This window comes from Anabrus simplex, chromosome 10, assembly GCF_040414725.1.
Source record: "Anabrus simplex isolate iqAnaSimp1 chromosome 10, ASM4041472v1, whole genome shotgun sequence".
Taxonomy (NCBI): Eukaryota; Metazoa; Arthropoda; class Insecta; order Orthoptera; family Tettigoniidae; genus Anabrus; species Anabrus simplex.
In genome coordinates this window covers 70,355,976-70,376,816 of record NC_090274.1, presented here as the reverse complement: position 1 = coordinate 70,376,816, position 20,841 = coordinate 70,355,976, and the positions used below count along the sequence as shown (strand labels likewise).

At 38.9% G+C, this 20,841-nt stretch overlaps 1 protein-coding gene across 3 annotated transcripts in view; it reads left to right on the top strand.

The window, feature by feature from the left end:
• Window positions 1–18,441, top strand: part of Pfk (ATP-dependent 6-phosphofructokinase) — a 194,668-nt gene extending 176,227 nt beyond the window's left edge. For all 3 annotated transcript variants that reach the window (XM_067154686.2, XM_068229476.1, XM_068229477.1), the window contains exons 16-17: window positions 334–556; window positions 10,762–18,441. In XM_067154686.2, the coding sequence (XP_067010787.2) occupies window positions 334–556; window positions 10,762–10,906 (368 nt within the window). In that variant the 3' untranslated portion in view covers window positions 10,907–18,441. The remainder of the gene's footprint in view (window positions 1–333; window positions 557–10,761) is intronic.
• Window positions 18,442–20,841: the final 2,400 nt, after the last annotated feature.

The following is a 20,841-nucleotide window of genomic DNA, read 5'->3' as shown; positions in this document are numbered from 1 at the left end:
TTAAACTTCACATTTTATTTACTTGTGCGTTGTCTTTTATACTTATTTGTGATCGGCTGATGATGACCAAGAATACTGGTCGAAACCGGTACCAATTATAATTAAGTAGGAATGTAAAATTTACATTTGTTATTTTAATAGTATTGAAAGGTTGAACCGTCGTATATCTTCTTTCAACTTAATAGTGAACTTGCTTCAATACGGAACACTATGAAATTCTTATCTCTTAACTGTAAACATGGTAACTTACTCAAAATCATATGAGAAAGTAATCTATTTTTAACCCTCATCTTTTTGTTGGAGAGTAAATGATATTTTTTTTTCTTCCTACAGGCCATATGCAGCAAGGTGGATCGCCTACTCCTTTTGATCGTAACCTGGGAACCAAGATGGCTGCCCAGACTGTATCATATATGGTTGGACTGTTGAAAGATGCAGTAAAGGATGATGGCACTGTGAACATCTCAACACCAGAATCGGCCGTCATGGTGGGAATCATGAAACGGCAGTACAAATTCTCCCCTCTTGAAGAACTAAAGAAAGTCACAGACTTTGAGTAAGTTATCTTCTTATTTGTTCACTTTTACTCTAACTGACAGATCTACGGCAGTTCCATTATAAAGCTCATAATGCAAGATCAGGATGTGAAGGTGACTTATTGGGGTCTGGAAATCGTAGACTCGTGCACAGAATACGATGATATATATCTTTCCTTCTTTACATCATATACGAGATCATAGGTTATGAATTTCATTATGGTCCGTATTGACAATTGATCACTAACAAAGGGTAGAGAAGGGTTCACCTATTCTATATCATTAGCTTGTATAGTGTCCTATATAATAGGGACTAGTTTTGACCCTATATACACTGGGTTATCTTCAGCCACAATCCATTTGGAAAAACATATGCTCACATACAGCCAATAATAAAGTAAACAATCTGGTATGTCTCAATTTCCAATCCAAATCTAAAACATTGATGAAGTCCGAGCAACACATCCAAAATTGAAATCAAATTACACATCAGAACTGCTGCGATTGGTGCATAAGTCTTTTCCGGTTTCTGCCAGCGAATAGTATGCAGCGTATGAATTTGACACATACGTCGACATTTGTGCCTGAAAATAAACATTTGCGGCACACGTTGCTTTTCTTATTTAATCAAAAGTAAAAGGCTGTGAAAAGTCATCGTTTACTAGTAGAAACATATGGTGAACACGCTCCATCAAATAGAACATGTTAGATATGGTTTCAACAATTTAAACATAGTGATTTCAGTGTGAAAGACATTGTGCGCTCTGGTAGACCACAAAAGTGCGAAGATGAGCAATTGCAGGCATTACTGGATGAAACTGTTAATGCAGAATGCTTTCACCAACAAATGATTAATTTAAATCACGCATTGATCGAAAGACGACTGGAATGGGCCAGAAGACATGGTAGAGATATTTTGTTACACGACAATGCACAGTCTCAATTAAATTGAAATAAGAAATAATGTAGTTTAACCTATTCAATACAAATAAATAAGAAATGTAGTGTTACACATTTCTATTTAATTATAAGTGGAAGCGGTACCGGTTTCAACCCCAATCTGGGTCATCATTAGCCGAATAAAATGCAAAAACAATGCATGGGTAAGTAAGAAATTAAAGAGAGTTAAAGAGGTAAAATATGTTAATGGGGATTGGCACTGTGCAATTTTAAATCATAAAATCTAGAAGAAGTAGAAAGTCAGTCACTTATAAGAAGTAAGGCGCCATCTTCTGAATAGTAGCACAACACACGCAAAGTTCAGGACTGTCTCATAATGTTTACAAGAAGAGGTGAAAAGTTAAATGAGCCAGCATGCATATATTATCAGGCGCGAAGTCACAACATAATTTAATGAATATGAAGTCCCAAAATTGTGTAGAAGTCGAAGACGAGTCGCTTGATTGAAGCAAATTGCTAACTCCTTGTTTTTGCGAAGGACTCGCTCTTTAATTTCTTATTTACCTATGCATTGTTTTTGCATTTTATTCGTCTGATGACCCAGATTGGGGTGACCCAGATTGGGGTCGAAACCGGTACCGCTTCCGCTTATAATTAAATAGAAATGTAACACTATATTTCTTATTTATTTGTATTGAATAGGTTGAACTACATTATTTCTTATTTCAGTTTAATTGTGGTACAGTTCAATACGGAACATCATGAAATTTTTATCTTTAAACGCACCGTCACACACAGCAAAACCAGTGAAAGACACCTTGAAATTTCTTGGATGGGACATCCTCCGCACCCGCCGTACTGCCCCGACCTGGTGCCATCTGACTATTACCTCTTCGCATCAATGGGACACGCGCTCACAGAGCAGCGCTTCAGCAATTTCGAGGAAGCTGGAAAATGGCTCGACGAATGATTTGCCGCAAAAGACAAGCGGTTTTTGTGGCATGCTATTCATAACTTACCTGAAAGATGGGCAAAGTGTGTAGAAGCCAATGGCCAAAAGATGAATTTTCTGTGAAAATTACGTTTTCTTTACTACAAAAACTGGCAAAAACTTGTGCATACACCTGGTACTGTATTGATCCGTATAGTTGCACAGTTATACCAAAGGGAAGGAAATAGAAAGAAGGAAAGACTGACTGACAAGGGGCAAACTGTTTATTTTATGATACAAATTCAACACAATCACACATTTTTTTTAAAACTTTATATCATAATGAAGGTGAAAAGAACTCTCCATGTAGAACATGTTGTCATCATACGAAATGCTGTCAATTGTGCACAGTTTTATTTAGAATTTACACACACTCACACACACTCTCTCTCTCTCTCCTCTCTAATAAACCGCCATCTCGAACAAAACAGTGCTATGAAGAAGACGACGACTGCTCCATTAGCATGTCAGCCAATCGCCAACACTGAATTCAACTAGCGACTTTCATTAACAAGTCTCGCTAACAACTCGGCTTCAACTCCCAAAACTGCCTCTTTATATTTGTACGTTGCCTGACCAGGCTTCTAGAGAAGTTTGGCACAACATGTTTTCTCCTAATTTCTAGTGTCTCGAATAACCTATTTAGAAAAACAGGAAGGTTTATGCTGTATTTATCGATCTTGAGAAGGTTTTTGACTCTGTCAGATGGGACAAATTGATGACAATCCTAAAGAAACATGGAGTTGATTGTAGGGATAGAAAAGCTAATAAAGAATTTGTATTTAAGCCAGAGAGCAAGATTGAGAATAGGAGATGAGATGAGATGAGATGAGTGAAGAAACTGAATTAGGAAGAGGTGTAAGACAGGGCTGCTCTTTATCACTGACACTGTTCAACATCTATCTTGAAGAAATAATGAACGAAAGTTTTAATGGAAAAAGTGGAGTTCGTGTTGGAGGTAGAAGAGTAGAGTATATAAGATTTGCAGATGACATGGTTGTGATGGAAGAAAGCGAATGTGAAATGATACAAATGTTAGATGTACTCAACATGAAACTACAAGAATATGGAATGAGAATTAATAAGATGAAGACCAAAAGTATGATAATTGGAGGAAGACATAGAAGCTGTTGTATTAGGATAGGGGGAGAAGAAATAGAGCAAGTCAGTAACTTCAAGTATTTATTAAGTATGATCTGAGATGATATGTATAGCACCACAAAAATTAAGAAAACAATTGTCATGGCAAAAGAAGGCTTTAAGAGCAAATCGAAATTACTTTGTGGGCCACTAAACAAAGATTTGAGGAGAAGACTTGCTAAGTGTTATATTTGGAGCATAGCACTGTATGGTGCAGAGACTTGGATATTGCAAAAGAAAGATGAGAGAAGATTGGAGGCACTAGAGATGTGGATATGGAGGAGACTAGGACAAGTGAAATGGAAAGACCGGGTAAGGAATGAGGAGGTATTATGAAGAGTTGGAGAAGAATGAAGTATGTTGCAAATCATTAGGAGAAAAATTAACAGGATCGGACATTGTTTGAGGAGGGACTGTTTACTGAAAGAAAAGGCAAACAAGGAAGAGGAAGGAAAAGATATCAAATGTTGGACAATATCAAAGGAAAGAAATATTTAGACATGAAAAACTTTACATGTAACTATTCTCATTTTTAGACCGTATTGAAATTTGCTATAATTTGCATACAAATTTTTATTTCTCTATTTCACCTATTCAATACATTTGATTTTGTGTTGTTAGAAATTCATATTACTACAACACTACATTAAAAGGGACATGTTTCGCTCGGTTTCGAGCACCCTCAGCCTTTGCAACTTATCTCAAGATTAAGACCTGTCATTGTTAATTTGCTTATAACTAATTTGTACTTAATTATGATTCTAAAAACTAAGTGGAAAATACGTGAACATAGGCATTCAAATCTTTATAGAACACTTTCCCGCCTTGTCAATACTTTACATATTTTATTATATTTAATTACCGTACATGTTTCGAGAGCCAACTACTCTCTTCTTCAGCGGTGTCAAACATTAATTAATCTTTGGACTTGGTGCATTGGTACAAATAGAACAATTATATATAAATCTTGAAATTGTTACAATATTTATCTTTGTTTCACCTTTTACTTGCTTACTATGTCATTTGTTACAGACTTTAAACTAGAATTTTCAAATCATAAATAATAAAATGTATTAAATTAATCACTATATGTTAATTTTACATCCTTATTTACATTTAAAAAGAATAAAATGTTCTATAAAGATTTGAATATAAGTCAATACGGACCAACATGGTGAAAATAATCAACATAGGCATTTGTAAACACAATGGACAGTTTAACAATTTAAAATGACAGTGCTAAAATTGGGATATACATTGATTCTAATAACACTGATGTCCAAAACACACTCAAATTTTAATACAATAAGTCAACTAACAATTGTTTTATAAAACAAAGAACTAGAGAATTTTAGCCAACTCTCATAATTGTGAAGATATTACTATGTTTTGGTCAACGTTTCCAACCCTTTCGATAAGTCAGGCATTTACAGATTTTACTGCAACGACTGTTCCAGCGTATACATTGGGCAAACAGGGAGATCCTTCAGAATCAGATATAATGAACACGTTAATGCTATCAAATAACAAAAGATTCTCAGCAAAAGGACAGCATACACACGATTACAAACACTGCTTCGACGGCATCAACAATTATATAGACATCGTCGAAATAATGAATAAATGTCTTCTTTTAGACCTAACGGATCAATGTTTCATTCTATTGTACCAATTTTAATTTTAATGATCTATCCAAAAAGCCTACTATCTTATACGATATACTTATTTCAGTTATTAACAATCTTAAAATTCCAAGAGATCAATCAATATATAAAACAGTATGTGGCACGCTGGCTTACTACCCCTACCGGAATCCACGTCCCCCCGACTTGTGTTCTCCTGTTACTGCGACCTCCCCACCTTCTATCTGACACGCCCTGATTCCCCGCTGATGTTCGCGGCTTGTTGCCCGACATTCTGCTCAGCAGTTCCTCTTTAACTCCTCGCCCATGAATGCTCTTGAGGTGAGTTTCCATCTTCTATTTGCCTAGCACTTTCCTTGATCCCTGTTTTCGTCACACTAACACGAAGTTCAAATTTTTCTTTTGGGTTCGTTTGATTCGAGATCTTTCCAGATTCACGATTATCCACCTGAAAATAGTGTATTTTCACGAAATCTCGTCTGTCAACTTACACCTCAAGTTTACCTCACATTATTGAATATAATACTGAAATATAGGACTAAAACTATTGACACACTACTAAGTCAAGCTGTTTCAATGAATCCATGCAAGATATATGCCATTAAATCTTTTAATCTAACAATTTAACAATCCAAGCAATATAGATAGTTCATTGATCGTAATCCATGAGGAACTGTTTTTTTTTTTTTTTACAAAAATTGGTCAATGAAATGGTCTTCTACCTATTTACATTGTATAACAATACTCTAGAACAAAATTAGCTGGTAGTGTATTCTTGTAAAGATCTCTCATAATAGAATGTTTTAAAGGTTTTATATATCGCTTCAAGGCCAGTTGTATATTTTTAACAGCTACTAAGATAAAATAAAAACAAAGGAAATTTTATTTGAAACTTGGTGCTGTAATTAATTTTATGCATAGTTACAAACGTTTAACAATGCCAGGAGAAATACATGTACAAGACTGAGTGGCCAGCCTTCTAACCCCAACTTGGCAGGTTCGATCCTGGCTCAGTCCGGTGGTATTTGAAGGTGCTCAAATACGATAGCCTCATGTCGGTAGATTTACTGGCACGTAAAAGAACTCCTGCGGGACTAAATTCCGGCACCTCGGCGTCTCCGAAGACTGTAAAAGTAGTTAGTGGGACGTAAAGCAAATAACATTATTATTGTTTCTCAACTGGGCCGATGACCTTCAATGTTAGGCCCCTTAAAACAACAAGGGAGTGTTTTTCAACTATCCAAATGTTTTATAACATAATTGTAAATAACAAACTTATTTTAAAAGTGTTCGTACAAACATATATTGTAAATATTCTAATGTAACTAGTTAAATGTCCTGGTTACTTCCTCCTAGGCTGATGATGGCAAATAAAATTGCAGAAACTGGTACCAAAAATGACAATAAAAATGTGACATTTTAATTATTTCACATTTTCTATAGTATTGAGCAGGTGGAAAACCCTACCCTTATCTTTGACTGTAAATCTCATTTCAATACGGACCAATAATGAAATTTTTGACGTTTTAATGAACATCTTAATGCAAAAGCGGACTTGTAGAATCAAATGAGCCTGGCTTCGCTAACCTTGTACTAATTGTGATAACATTTACTGGAAGCCTTCTGAAGAAGTCCTACTCTTGTTTTCTGATGTGGTAATTTGTGTAGAAATGACCTTGGTAAAGAGGCATATGGCAGCTTACACAGATTTCACATCGTTTTGAAGGCTTCATATCTTCATCACTACTCTCATCAGAAGAGCTTTCAATATCGAACTCAAGTTCTTCAACGTTACTTGGGCATTCCGAATAAATATCCACATACAGTTCGTTAAATATTTCATCCTGATCTAAATATGCGGTCAGTCCGGGAAGTGCCGTCTTACCCACCACATGGCTCTTTGAACAGTGTAAACATGAGGTTGGAAAACTAAGAAATTGAAGCATAAAACAGAAGATTTTTTTTTTTTTTTGCTAGTTGCTTTACGTCGCACCGACACAGATAGGTCTTACGGCGACGATAGGACAGGAAATGGCTAGGGGTGGGAAGGAAGCGGCCGTGGCCTTAATTAAGGTACAGCCCCAGCATTTGCCTGGTGTGAAAATGGGAAACCACGGAAAACCATTTTCAGGGCTGCCGATAGTGGGATTCGAACCTACTATCTCCCGAATACTGGATACTGGCCGCAATTAAGCGACTGCAGCTATCGAGATCGGTAAAAAAAAAAAAAAAAAAACAGAAGAAGAATGAAAAGTAAAGGTAGTAGGGAATAAACAAAACCTCTCTAAACCAAGACTGCTAGCTGGTTTTAGAAGCTCCAACAGATGTCACCGTATATACAAGTCTTGGGAACATAAGTTATTTCGGGGACCTGTCAGCAACGTTCGGCCATCGAAACACGAGTAGACTCTGTCTTGGCCGCAATGTGTTAATGAAGTCCTGCTTTATCTCCACTCCAGTGTGCAATGCGAGGCATTTGGAAAACCTAGGTGTCTGGATAGAAATAAACATTAATATTTCCAAATATTGATTGTGACTTGATAGAATCTGTTGTTCTTTTAAGAACAAAATATGTCATTCTTTGCTTTATATTGTATATTTTTGTTGCCGTTAATGCTTTCACGGCCCGTACTTAGACACGATATTGTATAGGCTTTTGGGCTTGTGCCATGTCAAGAAAACAAGGTGAAATTCTTAACGTTTCGCAGAAAACTGTGCTCTGCGTCCTCAGAAGAAGCCTTTCTCGTGGACAGTCGAGAAATTTCTGAGGACGCAGAGCATAGTTTTCTGTGAAACTTTAAGATTTTCACCTTATTTTCTTGACACGGTACAAGCCCAAAAGCCTATACAATATCATGTCCATTTGTATATTTTTATTCCCTGTTTAATAATGTGTTTTTTTTACAGGTATGTTATAGTGTGATATTTATACTGAACTTGTGTTAGACTGAAGGGCTTTTAAGTTACGTTTAACTGAGTCTACACTGCAAAGTGTGGCTTCCTTCGTAACAAATGTATCCAATCTTGCCATAAGTTCTGTCCCTCGAACAGAGGCAGCTAGTGTATATGGAAATGACATGTGTATACTGTATGTAATTTTATTCACTAGAGACAACACAGAGAATACAGATCACTCGGTATGTCCACCCTTTGCCTTGACACACCTTTTGAAACTTACTTCTTGGGGTATTGAGGTTGCTGCTAACGCCGAATCTGCCTTTAAGGACTCGATACTGTGATGTGGTTTAGAGCAGGCCTTCTCCTTTAAAAGGTCCCGCAAGCGATAGTCGGGGCTTCCTGAGGACCAATAAACTCGGGCACATTTCTCTCAAATCAGCGTTCTGTGGACTCTACCTTGTGGGCAGGTGCTGAGTCCTGCTGGTATAACCAGTGCTTACCCATGAACAAGGTGGTCTTCAGGGCTTCCCAACATTTTTGAGAATGTTGGATTGTTTTCGCCCCTGGGATCGATGAGTAGAGCGCTCATGTATCTGAAAGACCAAGAGAGTTTGAAGATTTAGAAATTGTCCTTGTCTCATCTTTGTTGCCAGAAACCTACTACGCTGGCGTAGCAGGGGGAGAGGTGATACTCCCACGTGGCGGATAGGGGGGGTCCTAACCGGCTTTTCGGCGGACTTGAGGGAAATAAAATACCTCTCGCGGACCAAACACACAACTCCTTGTGGGTGGGGGATGCAGACGAATAATCCACCCACGGTATCCCCTGCCTGTCGTGAGAGGCGACTAAAAGGGACAACCAAGGGATGATTGAATTAGAACCATGAAACTACTTTTGATTCGTACCATCATGCGGGGAACACCATGGGTTGCCTGTACTTGCGAGTAGTACCACTATATTAGGTACGAAATAGGTTTGTGATTAGTAGCAGCATAGAGCCTGGCCTGGGGTTTTCCAGTACCCGTGGGTCATACCAATGTGAGCAACACCGCGGATCTGGGCGTTACCTGTGAGTTGTACCACTATATGAGTGACACTGTGTGTCTGCGTTGCCTGTGATTAGTACCCACTACGTGAGGAACACCACGGGATCCGTGGGACCGGCACCCGTGACTAGTACACCTAGGTGAGGAAACTCATCAGTTTGCGTTGGCTATGAGTGGCGCCATTGTGTGAGAAACACCCTAGGTCTACATTACCTGTACGAAGTACAATACTGGTGAGTAGTACCATCTTGTGTGGAACACCGTGAGTCTTCGCTACTTTTGATTAGTACCCCAACATGACAAATACCATGGTTCTACTTTACTCGCGACATGTACCATTCTGTGGGGCCTTAGTCGTGGATTTTGCACCCTGGTAGACATCAAGCATCATTGTGCTTTATAAGTGGTCCCTTGGTCAGTAATACTATTATTTATGATCTTTTATTGAGTCTGATCCACTGTTTTTGTTTGTTTTTGTTTTTTGTAGGGTTCATGTCCATCTATTCATTCTTCATGACATTTTTATTTTATTTTGTTCAGTGGATGAATTTTAACTTTTTGTTATTTCATTTTGTACCATTAGGGGCCGATGACCTCGATGTTAGGCCCCTTTAAACAACAAGCATCATCATCATCATCTTTGTTGCTCCCCACTCTGATCTGTAATGGAAAGGAAGCAAGTAATGGAAGCAGAAACATGCTCATAAGACAACTGTATTAATGAGAAGGGAGCCAACTCTATTTGAAGATGTGGTGATTGTACTTTTCCTTGTGTTTTCTTTCTATGCCTCCCTCTTCCCAAACTAACCTGTCGTAAGTCTTTGAAAGGAACAAAGCTGACTACATCTGTCATTGTGTTCTCATCCTTGTTCCTGACTTATTATACAGGGTGTATCTGTGATGGTATTACAAACTTTCAGAAGACAGCAAAAGGATCAATTTGAGATAAGGAACCGTATTCTGGAAACGACAAGAGTCAAAAGTTAAGCAAAATTCTACTCATTTAAGACCGTTTACCTGCACAAGTTTCACAAGCTGCTCCATTTACAACAAAAATTTGAAATGGCGTCCCCCTGAGTCAATGCAGGCATGGCATCGTTGCATTAAGTTCTGTCTCACCCGTTCGAATATCGCCGGTGTCGTTCGAACAGCGTCGCAGATCCTCTTCAGTCTCGACAGGTGTCTCGTACACAAGGCATTTCCCATGACCCCACAAGAAGAAATCAAGTGGGGTGAGATCAGGTGAACGAGCGGGCCATAAAAATGGACCACCTCTTCCTATCCACTTTGATCCAAGTGTTCAGGAATCCTCAGACCAAAGTGATGTGGAGCTGCCCATCATGTTGGAACCACATCCGTTGACGAAGGGCAAGGAGGATGTGTTCTAGGAACGTGGGTAGTACTGTACACTGCTGCTTTTAGGTGGGAAGGAAGAACAACTTGGATTATTAATAACTTTTGACTCGAACATTTCCGGACCATGCTTCCTTATCTCAAACTGATCCATTTGGCGTCCTCCATCATCCCTGAAAGTTTGTAACATCATCACGGATAGACCCTGTGCATTAGGCCTACTTGATTTCTTACCTGTATTTTTATTGTTTAGTCACCGCATTCCCGTGGAACAGTGGTGGTTGAAGCTCCGCCCACTGTTACGTATCCTGGCTAAACACGACAGTGCCTACGAGGAGGAAGGGATGTACATGACCATCGAGGAAGAATGCAAAGATGCAGATGCTGCTGTTGTGTAGTCAAGTATTATTTTCTTTGTGATGTTAGAATTATTTACTTGTTGAAACTTAATTTATTTTTTAAACTATATTTTTGATGATAAAAGACTTCAGGAATAAATGAGAAAAGATCAAGTACAGATTCTTTGATGTTTCAAGTGCTGGTCTACATACTTTCAGCTGTAATTGACATAGGTTTTCTTTACCATGCACACTCTTGAGCTAAAGACGGGCTGTTCCAGTAAGGTGCCTTGTTTCAGAATGATCATTCTTTGCTTTTAGGAGGAAATACTACCAATTAGGATCAGAAATTAGCAAATCTTTTGTTTTCTTTCGATAATATTTTAACCTTTATATAGTGCAGTGTCACCACTTGTTTATAAGTTGTTGAAATATTTAGAGTCAAGGCCATGATAATGTTTCTTTCCAATTTTTACAAGTAGAATGTAAAGTATATATTAGTTTTTTTTTTTAAATTATAGTTTATCTTTAGCAGTGCTGCATTAATTTTATTGTTTATCTTGTTTATAATTCTGTTTTAAAGGACTGAACTCAGTATTAGAATTTGTATAGCAGAAGTGGCACCTTGCCATGAATAGTGTAGATATAATATCAATTTTATACTGGTCATTTTAAACGTTTTTAGTAATTGTTTTAGCAGAATGAGTTGAACTGTGAAATATACACCACAAAGTAAAATGCAATATTCTGCAACATGAACAAGAAAATCCTGTTTATAAATGTGTTTCCCCACCTTGTCGGTCATCAGTCATCTAAAAACTGTGACAGTCTTTGACCTCGGCACACTTGGTAAAATTACTTTCATGTGGGAGCTTTAAAATTATTTAATGACAATAATAATTGGATGCTCTTCACCCTCTGCACACACATGCTGGCTAGTTAAAGAAAATTTCTTGGATAGAAGCAGACAAAGACATTGCTAATGTTTTAAATAATGCTATAGTGCTCTCAACTTTAAGGTTGCTCACTCTGATTTTATTGGGAGCTTTGTCAATTTGGGCCACATCAATTTTTTTTTTCTATTTGCTTTACGTCGCACCAATACAGATATGTCTTATGGCGACAATGGGATAGGAAAGGCCTAGGAATTGGAAAGAAGCGGCCCTGGCCTTGATTAAGGTACAACCCCGGCATTTGCCTGGTGTGAAAATGGGAAACCAAGGAAAACCATCTTCAGGGCTGCCGACAGTGGGGCTCGAACCCACTATCTCCCGATTACTGGATACTGGCCGCACTTAAGCGACTGCAGCTATCGAGCTCGGTTCAACTTTTCTCTCCACGATTCTCTGTAGTAAACAATTTCTACGTAATATGTGACCAATCCAAGATGTATCATCATCATGAAGTACCTCTCCTCTCCTATCCTGCTCACCACCTCCTCACTTCTCTATCGGTTCATTTCATTTTCTCCATTCAACTCCATAACCACATTTCAAAACATTCTAAATATTTTTGTTCTTTCTGTCTGACTGTTGCATGTTTCAGAACCATAAGACACCACACTCCACACAAAACAAATAGCAAACCTCTTCCTAAGTTTAATGGGTATGCTTCCAACAGTCAGCAAACCTTTCATTCTTCCAAAAGCCCTCTTTCCCATGGATAGTCTCCATCTCGCTTCCTCTGTACACTTCTGCTAGAAGTTATCAAATACTGGAATGATTGAACCTGTTCTAATACTATTCCATCTATTGATATATTAATTGTCGTCTCCTTTTCCTATTTTCATCACTTTGGTCTTGCCAGTGTTCAGTTTCATTTCAAATTCTTTACCCACGTTTACAATATTCTCCATCATTACCTCGAGCTCTTCTTCTGTTTCTGCTAGCACAGACATGTCATCAGTGTATTTGATAGTTTTTATTCTTTCTCCTCCCACTACAAGTCCTTTTGATTTTTCCAAGGCCTTAGTGATTAGCTTTTCAGCATATATATTGAAAAGTGTTGGTGACATACAACAACCCTCTCACACCTCTTCCAATACTTATTTCTTCAGTTTGATGGTTTTCTACTTGAACTGCCACTTTCTGGCCCATATAAAATTACTTTATCAACCTTCTATCTTTCCAATCTATACCAGTGTCATTCAGAATCATAATCAGCATACACCAGTCAGTTCTGTCAAATGCTTTTTCCCAGTCGGCAAAACAAACACATATTTCTCTATTTACTTCAAAAAATCTTTCTGCCATCATCCACAGACACCCAATTGTATCTCTGGTCCCTCTTCCTTTCCTGAATCGAAACTGATCTTCTCCTATATTCTCCTTTATTTTATTTTCTATTCCTCTTAGCACTATTCTGGTTACAGCCTTAGTGATATGACATACAAAACTAATTGTCCTATAATCCTTACATTGATTGGCTTACATCTTCATTATAGACTGTTAATGCCTTTCAGCATTCCGCCTGCAAGCCTCTGAAATAACTATGTATCTTCGCAATCCTCTGTTTACAACTCGGTGGCCTCTCTTACCTATGGAATAGGAGCCCTACTTCCATTTTGACAAGCCAGGGACTCCTTGAAAGAAACTAGAATCCAGAATTCTTGATAATATTGATTATCCAAATGCTTTTAATATTTGCAGGTTGTTTCTTTCACTGTTTAACTTCAGAAATGGTCAAGTATTTCTTACTTGATTGCAAAAATTGCCATCACCAAAAAACTGAAGGTTTAAAAGTGGAAGGAAGTTGTACTTAATAATTTTATGTCTCGCTTATTAACTAGTCCTTTGATTACCAGTTTATACTCATCAGATTTCACTTCATATTTCTAATCTCGAGACGTGAACATATCGGCTAGTGATCCTTTTCTGAGATTGGCAGAGAGAGACACTTTCCATCCACTATACTCAGAGAGAATAACTGTTGGAAATTGAAAAGTGATCAGATTTGATGTTGTGGACTCTACCTGATGTAAATAAGTCAAAATCTGTGAACTTTATATTTTGGACAACCTTATAATTTAATTAAAATTTGTACTCTTAGAATGGAAAATGAAGAAGTAAATTTTGGTATGTGTAAGAAAATAAAATATATACCGATACATATTTCGATCATTCAGCATCATTTTGAAAGTTGTAACGTGAAGAATTTTTGATAGAAAATCCCTATACCCTCCATGGCAGAATAGCCCTAAAGGCCCACAAGTTACAAGTTGTCGTGTGGTCAGCGTGATGAATCCTCTTGTCCGTTATTCTTGGCTTTCTAGGCCAGGACCGCTATCTGACCGTCAGACGGCTCCTCAATTGCAATCATGTAGACTGAGTGGACAACGAACCAGTACTCAGATCCAGGTAAAAATCCCTAAAGGCTGATGACCTGTATGTCAGGCCCCTTTAAACAACAAGCATAATCAAAAAACACCCCTGACCTGGTTGGAATCAAACCGGGGCCTCCGGGTAAGAGGCAGGCGTGCAACCTCTACCCGCAGGGCCAGCTCAGAAAATATCTGTAACTTGTAAATATATTTGAAACATCATGATGAGATGTTGTGTAGCCTTTGCAGAGTCCTGCTGCAGGTCACTCTAATTGACACCCATGGGTGATCTGTGTGTGTGTGTGTGTGGGGGGGGGGGGGGGGGTGCTCAAGACTTAACATCTCCATCCGATGGACGAATCACCATCAAACACTGTTGTTGAGAGGCTTGGAATTCGAACCCAAGTTTTCGGCATGCAATCTAGTGATTAGAAAGTGCATACCACCACTTCTTCTACCTGGTGTTCTGATGGTGAAAATGTTTTCCGAATGAGACTTTAGCCAGTTAAGTACGGTGTCAGACCATAAAGACTTGATGCTTTAACAATCGTGGCCACCAGGCAGGCTTTCTGCAAGTAATCCTGCTTTTGGATCTTACAAATTTGATTGGTGCATTTATGAAACAAATGGTGCTTAAATACTAATGGAACTTTTTCTATAAACATCTTGTAACTACCTAGAAGAAGTAACTTTTTTTTCTGTTCAAAGTAATAAACATGATTTTTATTTTGCTTTAAAATATTGCCACAGAAACAAGGCTTGAAGTTTTAAAATTTAAATAAATCACAAAGCCAGATTTTTGTATATAGAATCTCTTGCTCGTACAGAGGTGAATGTAGTAGTTGAATAGCCCCTATTTAGCTTTGTGTGTGTGTCCCAGCGTAGGTTATGAGGTTGTTACTTAATTATGCTGGAAATTGGAGATTAGTGTGTATGATGTTTGGTTGGAGATGTGCAGCCAGCCCTAGTCTTAGAACTGTAGAAATATGTTCCTAGCTTGTGTATTACCAGTAATAGTATAGCACAGAAAATATACATGAAGTCTTTCTTTCTGTTTGTGTCTTGTAACTAATTTGGTGAAATGTATTGTTATGCTAGAAATGTTTTAAGAGGCTATATTACACAAACTTGGCTGAGGTCCTGAGACAAAAGATATCAGAGATACTATGAAGGGAGTTCAGTATATAATGCAACACTTTTTTTCTAAAAGCAGGTTGGTTTTATTGAGAATTCAAATACACCAAGTTATATCCCAATCCTTTTTGCTACATTACTCTTTTTTTCAACATAATCTCCATTCACTGCTATGGCCTTGTGCGCCGTAATGTGTCTAGTCGATGTCGGAGCCAACGTCGTGCTACATCGATAACTTCCCCCATCGTCCACGTAGTGCTTCCCGTGGAGTGCATCCTTCTTTGGGCCGAACAGATAGAAGTCAGAAGGCGCGAGATCAAGGCTGTCGGGTGGATGAGGAAGAACACTCCAGATCGGACAGGTTTGCTCGACCTTGTTGTGATGGTGAAACGCGCCTCGCCCAATGACTTGCCGTGCTTACGTCCAGTACCAGGTCTCCGTAGGCATTTCGCAAGCGCTTATGAATATCTGTGATGCCCTGGTTTTCCGTCAAAAGAAACTCAATAACTGCTCTGTTACAGATGCCATTTTGAAGTTTAGTTGTAGCACTGCCACCTATTGGAAATTAATGAAATTGTCTGGGAAATAAAATGTGTTTCATTATATATTGAACGCCTCTCATCTTTTACATTCAGAAATTACATGTTCATACAGAGTTGAAAGTAGCCTGTTCTTCAATATTTACAAGAATTGTAACACTCCTGGAAATACCTGGGCAAATATTACCTCACTTGGAAAAATTTCTGTTTATTTCATTTATTTCTCTTTCATTCTGTTTTGTAAAATAGTGTACTTATTGCTAGCAAAGGATTTTCATTCTTTTTAAGCATCTGACTTCTTCCACCAAGATTGAAACTGCGTTCAACCCTAATATCAGATTCATCAGGGTATTTTTGCTGTGTAAGATATTTACAACTTTCCTTAGTTACGCTTACAAACTTTTCAAAGTTCCATTGTTGATGAAATATTAGATCTTAATCAAACTTTAGTCGTGTTATATGTCTTCACATTAAAGTTGTCCAATAATAATAATAATAATAATAATAATAATAATAATAATAATAATAATAATAATAATAATAATAATAATAATAATAATAATTGTAATTGTAATATTTTATGGCCAAAATAGAACCACTCCAGACAATTATACAAAGAAAATTTACCTTTTCTATGCTTCAATTATTTCTGTACCTTCTCAGATGCCGACATCCTTTCTTCAGTTGAGAACACTTGCCCTTTTTTTAATATTCGTGTGTAGTCTCACATGTGAGTCATTGGGAATCGAGATCATTTAGTGTTATTTATAGGTCATTAATATCATTCTTAATGTCTATGATCCATTTAATCCTGGTACTGCTATTCAATAATTTTTCTACTAATTCTAGTTTCCAGTGTTCTAAAAAGATGTCCAAAAAATGAGATGCGCTTCCTTCTAATTGTGCTCAATACTGGTTCAATTTCCTTATAAACTGTGTTCTTCGAAGCTCTCCTCCAATAATAATAATAATAATAATAATAGTGATAACAATAATAATAATTTTGTGTGGCTATTTGTGGCCTGGTGCAGCCCTTGTAAGGTAGATCCTCTGACAAGGGTGGTTTCTGCCATATATGGGAAAATGTGTGTAGTGGAGGTTAGTATTATTTGTGGTGGTCCCATGATAGAGTGAACAAGGTGGACATTCAACAATGTGGACTTCTTTGAACAAGACATGTGGTTTGTCATGTTTTATTGTACTTGTCTTGGCTTCAACTCAGAACATACACTGATTGGCCAAAAGTTGTGGGAAGACACTGAATGTGATGTTAATAACAAGTTGCTCCTCCGTGGGCCCTCAAAGTGGCAGCAATACAGTGAGGCATCGACTCTAAAAGATGTTGGAATTGTTTTGGAGGGATCTGGACCCACACATCTTGCAGTTCTACCCACAATTGGTTGGTGCAGGATTCGTGGCACGTACAGCAGAATTAACAGCATCCCATAAATGCTCGATTGGATTAAGATCAGGGGATCTGGAGGGCCAATCCATGGTCGTTTCTTCACTGGAGTGCTCCTTCAACCACTTACGTGCTACCACAGAATGGTGACATGGCACATTATCCTGTTGAAACAAGGCATCTCCATCAGGGTTCTCTCAGGGCCAGAAAGGGATGCAGATGGTCATAATGTGCCCCTGTTAGTACTCCCTGCAGCCAAACAATGGGGCCTTGTTATGTCCATGAGAACGCCGCTCAGACCAGAACTGAGCCACCTCCCGCCTGGAAACAACCTTGTTGACACGCAGGATCCATTGCTTCACGAGGCATACGCCACACTCTCACGCGCCCATCAGCTTGATACAACTGGAACCGGGATTCATCGGACCATACCACAAACCTCCACTGTTCCATGGTCCATTGCTGACGTTCGCGGGCTCATATACGTCGTTGAGCTCTGTGTCGAGGTGTCAGCAAAGGGACACGAGTTGGTCGTCGGCTGGTGAAGACTACGCAGTGCAGTTGCCTATTTACAGTCCTTGTAGAAATGGGTTCCTGACTCGCAACATTCAACTGGGTGGTGATCTGACTCACAGTAGACCGTCAAGCGCCCAGTAGGGTTCTGCTGAGGCGTCATGATGTCCGTTCATTAAACACCTGTGGTCTTCCCGAGCGGCGGTTTACGTGGGTGGTAACATTCTCTCTGCGATATTGAAAATCCACCCTCGAGACTGTTGACCTCTGAAACCTGAATTTGCGTGTAACCTCCGCAATGCTATGACCCATACGCCATGCGCCAACGATCATCCCCAGTTCAAAGTCGGTTAACTCTCAATGTGTTGCCATCTTCACGACACTGGTTTCTGTGACAGACTGCTCAGCTATGCTGCAATGCTCAGGGGTCACACACAGCACATTTTGTAACGGGACACACCTTCCCATGACTTTTGGCCACTCAGTGTATTATGATACTTGACAATGAGAGGATGTTAAACAGACTGTAATCTTGTAAACATTGCTGAATAGGCTGCAACTTATTTGCATACCTGTTCCCTTAATGCCATTCTTTCTCTAAGGAGATAAATGATATAGTTCATACAAGTGAACATGATAGTATTGTAGAATGAATTTACTGTATACAATAAAAAATGTGATGTCTGTATTTTCCCCTCTTATTTGTTATCCTGGAGCCTTGTTTTGGAGTTTGTATTAGTGGCAAGAATTTAGCTACTGCTGCCTTCTACATCCAAAAATTTATAGAGAATGTTGGAAGGATGAATGCTTTTTCTAGAACAAGCTCCAATTTTGGTGGGTTGATCTAAAAGAAAGCAGAGCAGTGTTGTCACTCAATCCTGTATCATTCAGTGCTGCAATTTCTTTCTTCTTTCCTGCTGTCATCTGTACAGCTTCTAATCCTGTGAGTATTGATCTCTTTTTCACATCTGTGCATGCACTGACAATCTGGTCATAGTCATTGGTTATATTGCCATTAACTCTTTAAGGAGTGCTGAGCAACGGTAAGTAACTCCCAGAAAGGAGGAGGAACTCTTCTACAGGCTATGATGTAGGGTTTATAGATTTCTTTTTCAAAAGTACGGGACATTCCTTGTTAATACATAGGCGTTGGCATCTAAAGTAATTGTGGAAAAACAAAATATCTTGCTGCCATCTTGAGATTTTTAAATAATAGAAACCAAGTCAATCAAAAGATTAAATGTTAGTAACTTTTCAACAACAAAAATTGCCACAATTATTCTTCCTTATTTCCTCGTATTTCAGGTAAAAAGGTTAAGCACATATCCCCATCGTGAGGGTACACTCTCAAAGGATATGAACTGCATGTACCTCTTTCATCGGACCATACCACAAACCTCCACTGTTCCATGGTCCATTGCTGATGTTCGCGGGCTCATATACGTTGTTGAGCTCTGTGTCGAGGTGTCAGCTAAGGGACACGAGTTGGTCGTCGGCTGGTGAAGACTACGCAGTGCAGTTGCCTATTTACAGTCCTACGGTAATGGAGTGGACCATACAGCCAGCAACTCCACACAGTGTGTCAGGTGATGGGGACAATTCCAGCTCCCTGGGGAGACCAATGGTCTTGAGTGGAAGAGTTTCTCCAGGAATGACTGTGGTTCCTTTAGGAAGGAAATGGCACTTTAATCCACAAAACTCCTGCTCAAGAATACGGATAAGGCCTCACCATCAGTGATGGCGGAGAAGACAACTTCGATTCAGTGGAACTGGCAACCCTGCTCTTAGGACTTTCTCCAGGGGGCATGAACATGGAGGACCCTAGCCAGGGTAATGGGGAAGTCCTCAACAGTCGATTCGGCAGAGGAATCAGATAGGAGGGACACATGCTCACTACTTTGCCTAACAAGGTGGATGATTCTTCAACGGACCAACAGCATAGGATCAGGAAGGCAAGGTCAAATCACCTGATTATCTTCCTGTGAGCACATCGTGAGGTGTCAAGGAAATGATACTGTTGTGTCAGACAATCAGAGCAACAGTCAACAATCGGCGCCAGTCTGGGTTCGGGCTGGCTGGTCTGACATGAGCAACCAGATGTGCAGTAGTGAACGATCATGCTTCGCACGGCAAATCTGCTACTGATCAAACGATTGCAGGCCAACTTTAACTGCAAAACAACATGGTATGAAATGTAAGGGGACTTCTCCAGGCAGGGACACTTTGCATTATTGAGCAGCATGGAATTTATAATTGCAGTCTGTGAGAAACATGCTGGAAAGACTGTGGGCACTTCGACAAAAAAAAAAAAAAAAAAAAAAAAAAAAAAAAAAAAAAAAAAAAATGATATTCATCTCTAGAGTGCAGATGTGATGGGATGAAATGGAGTCTCATTTCTCGTCAGCAAGTGACTTTTCTTAACTATAGGTCGAGGAGACCTATACATAGGATAACGCAGCAGCTTGCACGCGCTTATATACCCCGCTAGCCACGCATGCGCAGTGGCACTGATAAGGGACTTAGAAACTCGGCGGCAAGTCTTACAGCGACACCTGTCATGGTCTTATTATAGACGGGTGCCTTATCAGTGACATCACAGCGCTCAAGGTCAGTCTGTGGTTCTGAGTGTGGCCAGCTTCGCCGGCCGCTTTATTGCTATCAGAGTATTTTAGGGGCTCTTAAAAGGGCCATTGGACCTCCCAAGCAAGCCTGGTCAGAGAGGAAAGGATAGGAATCAGGAAAGGGTTAAACTTTAAAGTATAATGTTGCATTACCAAACAAATTTGGCCTACTGGCCAATTGCGTCTTTAACACCAAGTCGTACGAGTTGCTCCTGTCGGATTTTTTATTATGGACACTCGAGTGTAGGCTTTAATTACTAATGAACAGTTAGGCCTATTAAAACATAGGTTACACCAATAACTTCCTTGTTTAATTCTGCATTAGAGCATATAAGACAAATTGCTTTTGAAGTTCATTAATTACATTTTATTTGTGGTTGTAGTAAATATTGTCCTGTTTTTTGGCTTCTTCTCTAGGAACCGCTCACTTAAAAATATATGCATGGAAAACTACTTATCGGATGGTA